Source organism: Colossoma macropomum, unplaced genomic scaffold, assembly GCF_904425465.1.
Source record: "Colossoma macropomum unplaced genomic scaffold, Colossoma_macropomum, whole genome shotgun sequence".
NCBI lineage: Eukaryota > Metazoa > Chordata > Actinopteri > Characiformes > Serrasalmidae > Colossoma > Colossoma macropomum.
This window is the reverse complement of record NW_023494795.1, coordinates 32,411,105-32,427,641: the sequence shown is the minus strand read 5'-3', so window position 1 is coordinate 32,427,641 and position 16,537 is coordinate 32,411,105. Positions and strand designations below refer to the sequence as shown.

At 37.7% G+C, this 16,537-nt stretch overlaps 1 protein-coding gene across 1 annotated transcript; it reads left to right on the top strand.

The window, feature by feature from the left end:
* The first annotated feature begins 483 nt into the window (after positions 1 to 483).
* tcte1 (t-complex-associated-testis-expressed 1) lies at positions 484 to 11,698 on the top strand. The gene is given in 5 exon segments (XM_036582803.1): positions 484 to 718; positions 2,405 to 2,973; positions 4,395 to 4,466; positions 4,468 to 4,845; positions 11,525 to 11,698. Coding segments are annotated over 5 exon segments (1,380 nt in total). The 5' UTR covers positions 484 to 531.
* The last annotated feature ends 4,839 nt before the right edge of the window (positions 11,699 to 16,537 follow it).

The following is a 16,537-nucleotide window of genomic DNA, read 5'->3' as shown; positions in this document are numbered from 1 at the left end:
TTAAGCGTTTAATTATGCAGAAACTTTGAAAAGTTGGTTGAGTTCCTCTTTACGTTTAAACCCTGAGCAACAGCATATTTAACCACTTGTTCATTTGAATGTGACTTATATGTTAATACTTCTACTAAATAACATACATATCACAGTAGGTATTCATAGTTTTCTATAATAAATCTGTTCTTTTCCCTAAAACGTAGTCACTATAGTGGAGTTCCTGTCCCATTAGCCAAGGCCGCATATATGTTTCCTGTACAGTGAAGTCAATATTTTAGCGTTAATAAGCCTAAGTGCTCATGGACATGCTTTAAAGGGTTTTACTACACAGTTGCAAACTACATTTGTGCCTTGCAATGAGCAAACCTCTCAAAAAACAAAGTTAGGGATGTTAGCAAACCTAGTACCCAGTTTGAAGGCCTAATAGTGACTACAGAGCAAGTCTGGCTCATCATGTGCTAATTATTTTGCTTTCTGCTAAACAGAGGACTCATCTGAGGTTCTGTCTACAGCATCTGTGTTTTTGACAGCACAGACATGCCAGCAGCAACTATGTCCAAGGGCAAAGCTCCAGCTGGCATTTACCCACCAATAGCACAGATTAACCCTGCTGCAGACCCCCGAAGAATGCGCAGGATTATAGCTGAAGATCCAGAGTGGTCTCTAGCTGTGGTGCCCTTGCTTACAAACCTGTGTCTTCAACACATAGTGAAACATTTTGAAGGTAATCTTGGGTCTGTTACTATATGGTAGAAGTAAGTCTAGAAATTCAGTACGGTTTTCTGAAATCTTCAATGATGCTGTAGAAACATCCAGAAGTACAAAGTACAGAATTGTTTTTTTTTGTTTTTGTTTTTTTCTTGAGTTTTTCTCAATTAAACTAAACAAAAACACATTTAAACTACAGTGTAAACATATTGACATATGTAAAAGTAAAAAGTTAATGTTTTAACAAATAAATTAGAAGTTTTCTTTGTTTGTTGGTGCTGTTATTGATAAAGAAAACTGCCCTAGCCTTTCAGATTTATTACAAGTACTCTAAATAAAGGCCTAAATAAAAATAGAAGGTCTAAGAAGCAGATCTTTTAGAAAATAAAATGAGTAAAAGATTGATTATTAAGTTTATTAGTACTTGACTATTATCTTCCAAATATAATGGTAATATTCCAAATTAATACAATACTCCAATGTTTTCCACCCTTTAGCTGCTGAAAACTACATGTTGGAGGGCATTGAATAAACAAAACTTTTATTTAATTATTTATTTGAACATTTGAACAAGAGCTCACATCCTACATTTTTCTTATTCTTTAATTTTCTCCCTGATGACCACTTATGATATTTGTGTGGTTTCATCCACCAAAAACAGACAGTTTATTTTAACTTGACCTCTCTTGATGCCTTACAGTTAAACAGGCTAAACTGCTGTAGGCTGAATAGGCAGGTGTATGTAAATGCATTAGTCTTCATGACATCACAAAAGCAGCAAATTCAAAACGGAGCGTTTTTATAGCTTAGTTTCCATATATGGGCTGTGTGGACTGGGGACTGATTGGTATGTTTCAAAATTTGAAGCTACAAACTATGAACTCTTTTATTTCAAATAAGTTCAGGTTATTTCAAAATAAATGTAGTTTTCCATGAGATAGGTACTTTAAATTTTCGTGTTGGAAACAAATTCTTACACAGGCATCAGTTTCCTTATTTATATGCATATGTGTAAATGTATATTTAGAGTCTAATGTTTTTATGTACTTTTAAGATGTTTTGTATTTAAGCACTACAAGGGGGCTCCACACCAAATATTTTCACTCACCTTCGCACCTGTTTAAATGTGATGTGACAATAAAGGTGATTTGATTTGATTCATATTTGGCTTAGAAACAAAAGTCAGTCATTAAAGCATAAGTATTCAAATCAAAAGGTCTTGAAGACTAAAAAAACACATACTATGTTTGGAGTTACCTGTCATTTTATTCAATAATAAACTTATACAAAGTTTATACCAAAAGTATTTTAGACTGTTTATTCTTTACTTTAAGTCTTTGGAAAAAAATAAGTTATTAAATGCTAAATAAAATCTTGTGATTGTCTATTAAGAATCATTTTTGAAGGTAATCTGCCTGATTTGATCACTACTTTTGAAATACAAGGCATTATTCTGGATATTTAGTTTATTATGATTTTATTCTTGATGTTATACACCTTTCTCAGTTATTGTAGAGCCATCTACAGCTCATCATTCTGGACAAGTTGCACAGGGCTAGCATCATATTCAAATAATTTTACAGATGAATCTGCAACTGAACTGATTTTATATTATTGAAAACAGTCTCCACACAGTACAGCTGATTTAACTTGTTTCACTGTAACAGCTGCTGATTTGTGGTTATGCTCGGATATGTTCCAGAAAGGCCTATTCTGGATGAGCTCCTGCCTGATCAGAAGGCGTTTGTCCTGGAGAAACTTCCTCAATCTCTGCCTCTGAGTGTAACAGCCAACCTGATCAGCGAAGAGTGTTACTGGAAACGCTGCTGCGAGGGCCGCTGGGCCGTAAGCGATGTCTCTGAATATGGCCACAGCTGGAAGCGCATGTTCTTTGAGCGTCATCTGGAGAACATCATTGAACTTTTCATTCCAGACGTAACTGACCCCAAAGCAGTGCTGGACGTTGTGCCATTCTGTCAAAACTACGTGAGGAGGTTGAAGATATCTCAGCTTCTTCCACCTATAAAAGAACCGCCAAAGTTTGATGAAGATGATGCTTCAGACTCTGCCAGCGATGTGGGCAACGACAGGCCATCCATGGATCACTTTGACTTCAGAATCCTGCTGGACAAACTGACGAACTTGGAGGAACTGCAGCTGGTTTATGGGGTTAAAGGGTGTGGCATGAACTTCGAATGGAATCTGTTTGAGTTTACTTTCCGTGACTGCGAATTCCTGGCCAAAGCTCTGAAATCCTGCAAGTCTTTGAAGGTTTGACTGGATTATTGTGATTGAGTTTACTTCTGTTATGTTTACCTGAATAGAATAGCATCCAGGCCACAGGCTGGCATAGTGCAAATGCTCCACATATGGATTTTGTCTTGGACTAAATTGCAATAAGAATGGCGATTCATTATTTTAGTCCAGGTTTAGGCCTAATATCAAGCAAAAAAGACTGGCAGTTAGTGGGGCTTTCTGGACAGATACATTTCTGGACGGATAAATCAATGTGATGATCAGTTATTAATCTCAGTGTTACTGAGCTCTGCTAAAGCCTGAGTAGACTGATAAATCAATGTGATCATCAGTTATTAATCTCAGTGTTACTGAGCTCTGCTAAAGCCTGAGTAGACTGATAAATCAATGTGATGATCAGTTATTAATCTCAGTGTTACTGAGCTCTGCTAAAGCCTGAGTAGACTGATAAATCAATGTGATGATCAGTTATTAATCTCAGTGTTACTGAGCTCTGCTAAAGCCTGAGTAGACTGATAAATCAATGTGATGATCAGTTATTAATCTCAGTGTTACTGAGCTCTGCTAAAGCCTGAGTAGACTGATAAATCAGTGCATTGGTAGTGGACTCATTTCATTTCATGGAATGATGTTGCATATGTTATTAACTAATGATCACCTATCTACCCACTATATCAGCAAAATTTTCTTATTGGATATGGCATTCGGTTTTTGGAGACCATGAAACAGATGGTAGTCCTGCTAGGAGGATTGCAGTATTCTATATATATTCTGAACGTTACTTTTTCGTGTCCAGTACTGAAATACGTTTCTGAATATGTTTATTACAATGTATTCAGAGCAGTTCTGTACAAAAATGTGGGCACCCCCAATAAAATGACATGTTTTTGTTGATTTTCTAAGTGCAAATGCGTTAACACATCCTCTACAGAGAACACACCTCTACACATTTTAATGAACAATTACTGTTTGTTTGCTGAATGATTGGATATTGGACATATTGGAAAAAAAATTATGTTGCAATATATATATGCAAAAGTTATTTCCCATTATGTTAAACTCAACAAATATATAGAAATGTGCACTGAAATGTACTGAAAGATGCCATGTGCCATGTTCCCTGTAGAGGATGTGTTTTCTTATTTTCCCTTAGAAAATCAACAAAATATGCAATTTGATCAGGGGTGATCAAACTTTTGCACATGACTGTATTCAGCCATCGCTACTGTTCCAAAGTATTCTGCCTAACTCTGTAAATAGGCATATTGATATTTGCCTTAGAAACAAACTTCAAGTATTTAAGCAAAAGTCTTTTAGAACAAAATGTCTTTAAGATAATAAAAATGAAATGTCAGATGTGTCTAAGTGACTGATATGAAAAGTTTTATATTTAGGTGATGTTTTTGCTTGTTTTTTTATTTTGTTTACCTTAACAGGTTCTCAGAATCAATCAGAGTAAAGTGGATGATGAGAAGTGTCGGACGCTCGTGAGTTACCTGCTGGACCATCCCCTCTCTGCTGGAGCTCGACCTCTCGCACAACCTCATTGGCGACAGAGGAGCCAGAGCCATCGGCAAGCTCCTGAACCGCAGCCGTCTGGAGTGGCTTGACATTTACGACAACCAGATCCAGGGTTCAGGAGCCCAGGCTTTAGCCCACGCTCTTTCCAAAAACACCTCCCTACTATACTTCAACTTGAGACTTAACCGGCTGGGGGATGAAGGTGGCCAGGCTGTGGCCCAGGCCCTACTGAAGAACAGCACCCTGCAGAACCTTAATCTGGGAGCCAACGAGCTGACGGAGCCCACAGCGACAGCACTGTCCCATGCTTTAGTGCAAAACTCAACACTGAGGAGCCTCAACTTGTCCTGCAACAGACTAGGAGTGGTGAGTGCTGGAACAACAAATTCACCCCGTTTTCCCTATACAACAATCTGCGAAGATGCGCTCATTGTCCAAGGTTTGCATCTCTCTTATTGTGCTAGAGCTACGAGGCTAATGTAGCTAACAAGTCATAGAAACTTATGTTAGCATCATACTTCACTTAAACCACATCGTTAAGTGTTCTCACATAGACTTGCTTATATGGTTTCTGGCACTGTATAACATACTGTGATCTATAAATATGGGTATACACTATATGGACAGAAGTATTGGGACACCTACACATTACACCCACAGAAGCTTTTATGACATCCCATTCTAAATCCATAGGTATTAATATTGAGTCTGTCCCCTCTTAGCTATAACAGCTTCCACTCTTCTGAGAAGCTTTCTACAAGATTTTGGAGGAGAAGAGCATTTGTGAGGTCAGACACTGATGTTGCATGAGAGAGTCTGACTCACAGTCTCTGTTCTAGTTCATCTCAAAGGTGTATGATGGGGTTGCGGTCAGGGCTCTGTGAGGGCCAGTCAAGTCCTTCACCACCAAACTCACCCAGCCATGACTTCATGGACATTACTTTGTGCACTGGGGCTCAGTCATGCTGAAACAGAAAAGGGGTCTTCCCCAAAGTGTTCCCACAAAGTTGGAAGCACAGAATTGTCCAAAATGTCTTGGTATGCTGAAGCATTATTTCCCTTAACTGGAACTAAGGGGCCTCGGCCAACCCCTGAAAAACAACCCCAAAGCTCTCCTCTGCCATTGAAACCCATTTTGTGAAGCTCCTGATGTGCAGTTTTTTTTTGCTGATGTTGCTTCCAGAGGCAATTTGGAACTCTTTAGTGAGTGATTCAACAGAGAATAGGCACTGTGCGCTTCAGCACTTGGCAGCTCCACTCTGTGAGTTTGCCTGGTCTACTGCTTCATGGTAAAGCTGTTGTTGCTCCTAGATGCTTCCATTTCACAATAATAGCACTTACTCTTGACAGGGGCAGATCTAGCAGGATAGAAATTCCACAAACTGTCTTGTGGCAGAGGTGGCATCCTATGACAGTGCCATGTCTATGTGCTTAATTTTATCCTCCTGTTGGTGATGGATGTGGCTGAAACACCTGCACTTAATAATTAGGATATTAATGCTGGGGAGCCTTCAGGGCCTTCCATGCCTCTAGAGAATTTGTAGTTCATTGTTATTTAATAGAGTGTTCCTTTGTATTGTATTTAAACACTAAAAGTATTGTAGCAATACTCTTATACTGTTCATTTTTGGTTGGAAACAAAAAGGTTAAAATCTTGGACCACTCATAGAAAAACTATCCGGTCAGGATTGTTTTCTTTGTGGTATCTAGGTAGATACAGCCAAGCAGGCTTTCCCATTCATCAGCACTTCAGAAGCTGAACTGAAGGCCTTACATGTCAAATTAACTATGAAAAAAACAGAAAGTGATAGAGGAATCAGGAAATCACATTTTGATTTACAGTGAAGGTCACTTTAGGCCCTCTGGAAGTTCTAGATATGTCACTGAGTGTGAATACGAGCTGTAGTTGTTAGGAATGGAAAACAGGGGCGGCAGCTCTGTGCCAGGGGTCTTTACTGAAAGAGTCACTGTAAAACTGATACATAAGACATAACACTTATGGTAATGTCTGTTACAAGCTTCAAATAAAACATATGGAATGTATTTTACAAGGTTCAAACGTCTGTGTTTAAATGTTCATGTGAATCACTGTTAGCTTAGCTTACCCCATAGGGATTGTAGCGGAAATTAGCATTATCGTAGAAGCATTTTTGATCTAGTCTTGACCGAGTTATGGCTGAACTCACATAATCATGATGGAAATCACATAATCGAGTCTATTAGAGATTAATGATGATTTAGAAATGCAGTTAGCACCATGCTAATTGGGGGGTATAAGTTGTATTACTTGTTAGCCACGTTAGCCTCATAGTTGCAGTGCTAAAACTAAAGCAAATTCCAGACACCAAACATGCCTTGGTTGAGTGACTACATTAAGGGTTAAGAGGCAAAAATTGGATTTTTTGCTTTAGGAGGATTTAAGATTAGCCATGTTTGAAATCTGACATGGTTCTTAGCCATATGCTAATAGATTATGAGCTATACCTGAGTGAATTCAGTTTTTAATGTGATTCGGCTCTTTGCAGTGGCTCAATTTACAAACTCGAACATGAAAAGGTTCCCTCTCATCGGTCTGACCGTAAAGCATGCTCAATTATTCATGGAGCCGGGACAGAAGTGCACTAACAGGCCGAGCTGTGGAAGGGGATTACCACTCCCTGGGGGTCTCATCATCTCTATTGCTTCTTCACTGGGGTCTTCTACCCCCCCATTTCCGCTCGCTTCTAATTCAAAGTAAATTGTATTAGAAATAATTGCTTCATTCAGGAGAAAGCTCTGGCTCCTTTGTCAAGAAACATTAGACTGCTAGAATCGTGATGTCTAGCCCGTGTGTACCCAGAGTGCAGAATATGATCTGCTTGGTCATCGCTGTGCTCTGACCTTGGAACACTGTTCTGCTGCTGTGAGTGAAAAAGCCTGTCGCTTAACTGGAAGAAAAACAAATGTTTACAGTGTATTCGGGCGATGCCACTGCAGGTGTCCATCAGCATAGAAAAACTGACCTGTTTAACACTTCATTACTCTATATTTTTTACCATTTTATCTTTTCTGTTTATACACGAAATAATCCAGTTCTTGAATTAGGCTATGGACAAAAGCTGACTAAAAGTATAACACCCCCTAGTCAAATTACATGTTTTATTGATTTTCTAAGTTAAAATAAGTTAACATATCCTCCGCAGAGAACAATTTTTAGCGCACAATTTCTATTTATTTGCTGAGTTTATACATAACATGTTAAATGTGCTTTAAATTTGGTGCATGGCATTTTGTATGTTTTTTTTCCAATATGTTACATTCAGCAAATAAACAGTAAGTAATTAAAGGATCCCTGTCATGGAAAAAAAATAGTTTTTTAAATCCATACAGTCCATATATGAAAGCTCAGCTACAAACTACTGCCCATATTGAACTCACAAAAAAGTGATGTCACAAAAACTAAAGCATTTACATATATTTCTGTATTCAGCCTGCAGTTTACCTCCACCCACTCACGCTGAAGTTGTAAGGAGTGTTTCAACCTTCAAGGACTGCTTTTTGAATGAGGCATAATACAGGAACACCAATCACAACATAGCTCATTTGCATGCATCAGTCTTAATGACATGGTAACAAAAATAAACTGTTTAATTCTAAGGGATAAAGAGAATTTGGAAATTAATTATGATTATGATCATTTTTGGCACATAACAACACACATACGTTATAAGTGAACAGAGAAAAATATAATAGACATACAAGACAAATATAGTATATCTGCTGTCGAGACAAAACCTTGTATCTCTACAAGGTAGTTTTTCTTTTTTTTTTTTGATAAAAGGTCAACTGGCCTTTTCAAATGATTATGTATCAACATTTCATGCTAAACAGACCAACAGCAACAGTCCAAAATTACTTGGAAAAAAATATTTATCCATTTACTTCTCTGAATGTTTTTCTTTTCCTGTGAAGTTGCCTTTTTGTAGGTGGGTGAAGGTTTTGTTCCAACAGCAGTGATTTGGACCTTAAAATAATTAAAATGTGCAGAAGGGTGATCTCTGTGGAGGATGTGCTGACTTATTTTAACTTAGAAAATCAGCAAAACATGTAATTTTACCAGAGGTATTCAGAGTTTTTGTAATTCTGCCTTATTATAGTAAGTATTAGAGTATTGTCACGCCTTGTATGGACTGTCTTAGTGTTACGGACTATATTTCCCAAGACACCTTGGGAAATCACGTGACGGCGGACTTCCCTGTAGAATCGGAGTCCCTCATGGACTCCATTACCCAGGAGTCAAGCGGTGATCATGTGATCAGTGACGATCAGCCTCGCACCTATCAGCGCTCTCAGTCACCAGAATATTGAATGGTTTCACCTGTGTGTTTGTAATATGACTAGTTTAGTGTAGTATATAAGCTCGGGCTTTAGAAAGGGTTCTTTGCGAGGAATTGCTTCATTATTGAACTTACTGAGCGGTTCTTCTGTTTTGACCCACTCTGTTTATTGACGCCGATCTTGTTTCTTCGACTCTGTTTTTGCCTAACCCTTTTGTACCTTTGCTGGATTTTTTGGATTTGTGATTCTGAACCTTTTTGCCTGCATTTTCGACTCTGTCTTTTGTCTTACTCTCTGGATTTTGTTTGCCTGGATTCAGGATTGGTGGAAGAAACATCAATGACCTTTGATATGTGATGATAAAACACTCATCACAGGAAATCTGGAAGACCTGAAGGCCGTTACAAGGAAGGTTAAAGAACATGAATTTTAAAGAAAGTGAATTTGTGATCATATATCACTTCCTGGTTTTGACCCACGCTTGTACTTTGACTACGACTCTGCCTGGTGTAAATAAAGCCTGTCTTCTCAATTTTAACCACACACATCTGAACTTCGCTGAATGGTTACAAGTATTAAACACACAATTTCCTTAATGTCACATGCCAGTAAAATTATACTTAGGATCAAACAACACAGATTAGAACCTTACATGGAAAGAGAACTGCAAGACATTCAGGAACGGCAGAGGAATGTTATTGCGGATGTATGCTCGATCATTAAAAAAGAAAAGGAATTCAAGAAGAAGATCAATATGTGTTTCACTGACTACAGCAAAGCCTTTGACTTTGAAATTATGGAATTTTCTCTGTAACATGGGAAATACCAGAGCATCTCATTGTTCTGATGAATCTACACTGATCAACAAGCCACGGTCAGGACAGAAAATGGACAAACAGAATGGTTCCACATCGGCATTAAATTAGACAAGGCTGCCCACTGCCACCTTACCTGTTTAACCTGTATGCAGAACATATGAAAGAAATAGGACTAAAAGAAGATAATTAAGGATTCAGGGTTGGTGGAAGAAACATCAATGACCTTTGATATGTGGTGATAAAACACTCATCACAGGAAATCTGGAAGACCTGAAGGCCGTTACAAGGAAGGTTAAAGAACACAATGGTTAAAGAAAGTGAAAAGATAGGATTTCAGCTCAATATAAAGAAGACAGGAAAGAGCACTGTGCAAAAATGTGGATATAGTAGAGTCTACACGGATCAATTTTTAACAACAGAGAATCCAGCACTCAAGCAATACGGCACAGATTGACACTCAGCAAACCAAGGATGAAGGAACTTAAAAAAAATCTTCAAATGCAACAATTTGTCTCTATAAACAAAGACCAGAGGCCGGCTTCACGAAAGTGTCTTAAGAACGAACATCTTAAATGTGTGCTTTTTCTTGACTTCATTTTTAAGAGAAAACCTGAGAAATTATGAGAAATTGTTATTCTTCAAGTAACTTCTTACAAATTGTTATTTTCTTTTAACTATTTTCTTAAGAACAAGTGAAGTGTTATATTGTATGTATTATAAGTGGTATTCTTGAAAACATTCTGTTTTTAAATGTTTTCTTAACTTTATGATAGCCTCAAACTCACCTAAAGCTGTAAGAGCTGATGAGCTAAGCATCTAAATTTATCATTTAACACGGACGCTGCCTCTGCTACTCCTGCCCATCTGCGTCTGTCACCCCACAATTATCATATATTCCAATGAGGATTTTTTCCTGGTGGCTGTGTCTTGCACCATCACTTCTAGTTCTTGTTTGCTAAAATGTTTTAAACGCTTGATCTGATGTTTTTCCGCCATTTTGCTCCTCGGACTGGATTAAACTAAATAATGGAAATGACAGTTAATACAAATTCAAAATGCATCTTGCCTCATTTATGGTATGTGGTAAAATGCAACACAGAATACATAGGAATTAAGATTATTTTAAGAGAATATTTGAGAACTTTTTACTTTTTTTTAAGAACTGCATCTGGCGAAGACTTTTAAGAGAACCTTGGACGGCAAAGAAAACAAACAAATGGGTCCTCATCTAAATCAAGCCTCACCTCTCACTCGAAGACCAGATTACCAAACTGAAGCTCTTATTTTGGACACATTCTGAGAGTAATCAATTCAGTGGAAAAGACAATTATGCTTGGAAGAGAAAGAGGAAGAGGATGACCAGCTAGAAGATGGATGGACACAATCAGAGGAAACGTGAACCAGCCATTGAGAACCTGAAGAACCAAACAGAAGACAGACTATTTCTGGAGAAACACTATCCAGGAGTCAGAAATGGCTTAATAATATAAACCATGGACAAAATACTTATTTGACGATTATATTGCTGCATACTGTGATTGTGATATGCCTTGTGATATATTTAAACACACTGGAATCAATAATGTTACAAGATTAAAGATCGGTCTGCATTATTTTAGCCAAAATAATTAACTTTCAGTGGATTACATACATACCTTTATTTACAGGGAGAAAGGAGTGGGTGACATTCAAAGTCCTCTATCAAAATATACATTTTTATTGAATAAAATAAAACAGTTATTAATGTTACAAGTTATTTCAAACTTCTGAACAGTAGTGTTAAGTATACACTAGCATGCATTCCACCTTTGTACAGTGTAGAGCAGTAATGACTGGCAGCCAGTCTAACCAGACGTCTAGATGATGTGCTGTATTGTCTGTATTGTCTGTGTTGTTTTGCTGCTGTGCAGGATGGAGGGAAGGTGCTGGAGGAGGGAATGTCTCACAACAGCAGCCTGCTGGAGTGTGATATCCGCCTCACTGATGTTGGGCTGGAGAGTGAGTACTGCATCGGACAGGTCCTGCGCACCAACCAGGCTAAAGCCCGCCGCAAACGCACGCAGGACCTCGCTGCCTCCAAATGAACCACCATGAGTGTCAAGTATGCTTCATTTATCTATGAAAATCACACTGAGAAAAGGAAACAGAACAAAAAAATTAAAATATGATCAAATCTAAAAATGAAATATAAAACACACCATAACTTTTGTACATGCCACGATTTATGTTTTATTTTTGTTAATGAAGAAAATGAAATATAAAATAGGACAAAAATGGCAAAATGTAAGAGGAGACACATACATACTATGCAAACGTTAGACCTTCATTAATTTAATCTTCAGACAAAACAGGACAAGATATTCATGTTTCAGTTTTGGAAAAAAACTTTACACAGAAGCCATAACATCTAAATCTAATATGACATGTCTGAGTGTTGAGTGTGTCACTCTTTACCTTTATTACAGCTTCCATTCTTTTCAGGAGACTCACTTTCAGTTCCTCAAAGAAATCTGCAGACACACCTCCAAAGTTCAGTCTTAGAAGCTGGTTGATCATTTTCTGAAGTAATCAAACACATTCAGTGGTGTTGAGGTCTGGACTCTGGGGTGGTCAGTCCATTGTTCAGCTTCTTTGTTTGATGTGTCTCCTTTTCTCAGTGAGGTTCTTCTTGACAGCTACACATCCTTTCAGACCCATAACACTGAGTTGTCTTCTCACAGTGGAAGGATGGACAGAAACACCTGTGGATGTTTTCAGATCTGAAGCAGCTTGATTTTCTCCTCTCTCTCAAAGATGAAAGCTTTAAGTGCTGTTTATCTGATGGGGACAGTTTTGGTGTCTACCAGGTCTTCCAGGTGGTTGTTAGGAGTACTTGGCTGTTTTGACTGGAAATTAAGTAAATGAATGACATTTGCATACTGAAAAATTGCTTGTGGTGAATTCTTTCTTTAGAGGTTTTGCTGTTTAGTACAGAACTCTTACAGTGTAAATCCAAAAAGGGACTTCTTACATTCATCAGAATTTAGGGTGTTACGTGTGTATACATATATTTTGGTGGTATATAAGCACTGTAAATCATAAACTGCCTTCAAAAAAGGTTTTGCTAAAATGGTTCTGAAAATGTTTTCATTCTTACATTGAGTGTGTTGACATGCACTCAATAATCTGATCAAAATCTGATTTCTGCAGTTATCTGATTATTCAAATGGTAATGTAAATGGCATACTTCGATTTTTTAAGTTGGAGTACGGCCTAGAAATCCAATTAGGAAATCTGATAAAGAGCGCTGGATTTTAGCTCAGTAATCAGATTTCTCAGTGCATGTAAACTCTTACTCTGATTTCTTCGGATTTCTCTGCACAAAACAAACCGCGGTACCAGAAATAAGCAGTGTTGCTGTGAAATGGCAGCAAAACACTTTTGGGACGGCGCTGAAACCAAATACATGCTTGATGAAATGAAGAATTTAAATATTCTTGATCTTCTTGGTGATGTATGTTCATATTTTCAGGTAAAGTGGTGTGATGTTTAAAAAAAAAAGCTGTGGCCAGTTTGAGGTTTACATTATGTTTACGTCACTTCTTCTTCTGTGAGTTTACTGGCTGGTAGTAAAGCTGAAATCTGATTACTGCGTGACTCATGTAGATCTGGAGATTTGCCATTATCTGATTACTCAAGAGCAAATCTGATGTGTCAAATCTATACAGTGACTTTGCTTAAGTGTAAAATGAACACATTTTTTCTCAGAATGTTTTGCATTTTGCTTATCTGTGTAATATAATGTGTAAAACTGAGCTTCTACAAGACTTTCATACAGAAGCAAAACACAAACATTTGTTCAGACAAGGATGTTTCATATGAAGCTCATTTGAATCAGAACAGATACTGCTTTATTGAGTTTTCTGCAACTTTGATACATGTTTGGCCTCAGATGTATTATATGCCACATTCTGTAAAGGCAACATTGTGTTTACAGATTTCATGTATGTCGATTAGCTTTGTGCACATTTCTAAACAGAATACATGCTGTTCCACGCAGTCTCCACCAGCAGGGTTTCAGTAGCTGCTCATTAGCAGTTATTAGTATTCGTAATATTCTGGAAATATGCAATAGGCAGTGAAATGCTTTTGGAAGTTTCCCAGAAGGCCTGAGTTCCACCAACAAATTGTAAACCAACATATTTTACTCTGACTGGTTGTAGTGTGCTTGGCTTTAGTAATATCGGTTTGTCTACTCTGCCACTTTCTCCTGTCCTGCAGTTTACCTGAACGGTGACTACTACAGCTGTTTCGTTATGATGCTAACTATGTGACGATCATGCACATCTGCATCACAGTCAGTGTACCAGTGGCCACAAATAGTAGTATGTTGTTTAACAGTTTAATGCATTAATTCAAACTATTAAGAAAACATTTTATAGCTTGCTTTTATGGAATACCAAAAAAACACATAAAACAACTTTTTTTTCTGTGCACACATTTTTAGCACATCACAATTAGATACAAAGATTACTAAATGTTCGCCAAATAAGAATCATTTAAACCACTGAGATGGTCAGTTAAAAGTTCATAACAGGCTGCAGTTGGAAATCCAACTGAATCCCACATTTTGCTCCTCCTAGATAGCCTACTAGGACTGTTTAAGGATCTCATGTGCTTTTTGGAATGAAGAAACATTTATGTCAAGGATATACAATCGTTAAATATGTCAGTTTGACAGACTGAGCTGAGTTTTAAAATATTAATTCGTCTTGATTCTCACTGTGGAAAGTTTACGATGAGCAATTTCATGAGCTCTTCGTGAAATAAGCACCTCCTTCCCAAAAATGGCATCACTGATGTGGCATATCTAGGAATGAAGCTACTTTTGGACATGATTAACTCTGAATCTTAAAGCGACAGTTCAACAAAAAAAACTAATTTACACAATCTTCCTACAAATGGAGTCCATCAGCCAGAACATGTTTGGTATCTGAAGTTTTGCACTGTCATTATGAGGCTAATGTAGTGGAACCTTATGTACACCAATGTCAATACATTAATTCAACCTCAAAATTTGATGCAAAATGTAATATCATTTTGTTTGTCCTGTTTGATTTTTGCCAACTTTCACAAACAATGTGTAAGGTAATTTAGAAGAGATTTGGAGGGCCTTCTTGGTGTTTTTTGTTAAATGTTACAATTGTACAAATGGTATTACTTGCTATTATGATATCCTTTCAGAAAAGTGTGTTGATTTAACCATGCAGTTAACACCATGCTAATTGGTGAGGTATAAGCTTAGCTACATTAGCTTTGTAGCTCTAATACAAAAACTGAAGAAACAAACTTCAGACATCGAACATGTCTTGTCTGATTAACTACATATGGAGTTGGGGGGTGGATACATTTCATATACATTTCATTTTTGGCCAAAATATTACTCTAATAAGATTCTGAATCATTTCTCTGCTATTGATTCTACATTCCTGCACTAACTACCATGATCTCCCCATTGAAATACAAAATTTTCATTGGTATTTACAGAGTGGTTCACAAAACATAATCACAGAAACCTGAGTGTCAGTTTATCAGAGTAATATTCTTCAATGGACACAGCTTCATCTCGAAGCTACTTGTTATGACAATTATTACAATGCAATAAGTAAAGTCTTAAAAAAAAGCACTGTGTTAGCACATATAGACGTGTGATAGCTGAGCATGCATTAGAGTCAGCAGTTTTTCCTACAGTGAGTGTGGAGCAACTGGTTGTGCTTTACGTTGAGCCCTTATCTACTGTAGTATTTACAGGAAGCCCAACAGTTCAGCCCGCTTGCTGTGGTTCTTTACACCATCAGCAATGCATGATGGGATACTTATGATTTGTGTATGTTGGGTTAGACTTGGCTAATGTGGAAAAACATAAAACAAGTGATATGATAGCATGTCCATTAAGAGATCATTGTAATAGGAAAACCCAGGATTTCATGACCAATGGACCAAATGGCCCAAAATTACTTGGAATAAAATCAGGTTACATTAACATACTTTACGTTTATGAATGTTTTTCTTTCTCAAATAAAGGCTTCTAAGATACATTATCTGTCAGAATGTTTGTAGACTTTAGCGTCTTAACAGGGAGTTTGTCCCTCTTTGCCACAGGCTTTACATTAGATGTTGGAACATTGCTGTGAGGATTTAATTGAGCATTAGTGAAGTCAGGTACTGATGTTGGATGGTCAGTTCTGGACACAACTCATCCCAAAGGTTTTCTCCAGAGAATGCAGTTCCACAGCCCAGTGCTGGAGGGCTTTATACCCCTCTAGTCTACACTTGGCATTGAGCATGGTGACCTTAGGCTCATGTGTGGCTGCTCCAGAGCATCCCATTCTATTGGTCAGCGCTTTCCTATTGAGATCATGCAAGCTATGTGGGCGCAATAGCTGAATTCACTTACTGTCTGGATACTTTAGAACATACAGAGAAGGTTTTCTTTCAACAGCAACAAGATGACAGACAGCTAAATAATTAGCATGAGAATTGCTCACTGTTCAATAAGAAGCGCTGCAGAACAAATTCTCAGGCGATTAACTGAACCCCTTCATGAAAACAGTCACACTTGTGTGACTGGACTGCTGTCCAGTTGAGTTATACTGATGAGCTAGCACTGATATCAAGTTCTGGCTAATAATAGCCAACGATCAAATTCTAAAGCCACATCACAAATTCAACAACCACATGCAAGAACTCCCTTCCTGAAAGCAATAATTAAAACACCACAGGGCTGAAGTGAGTAACAAAGCTCTTAGCCCCTGCGCAAAAAAGAGATGGACGATGGGTGCTTTTCCACTGCATACTAAAAAAGGAATTTCCACCTACCTGGCAGCAGCTTGAACCAATTTTTATTGTCTTTCTGGTCATTTTATGCCACTCTAAAGCACCCC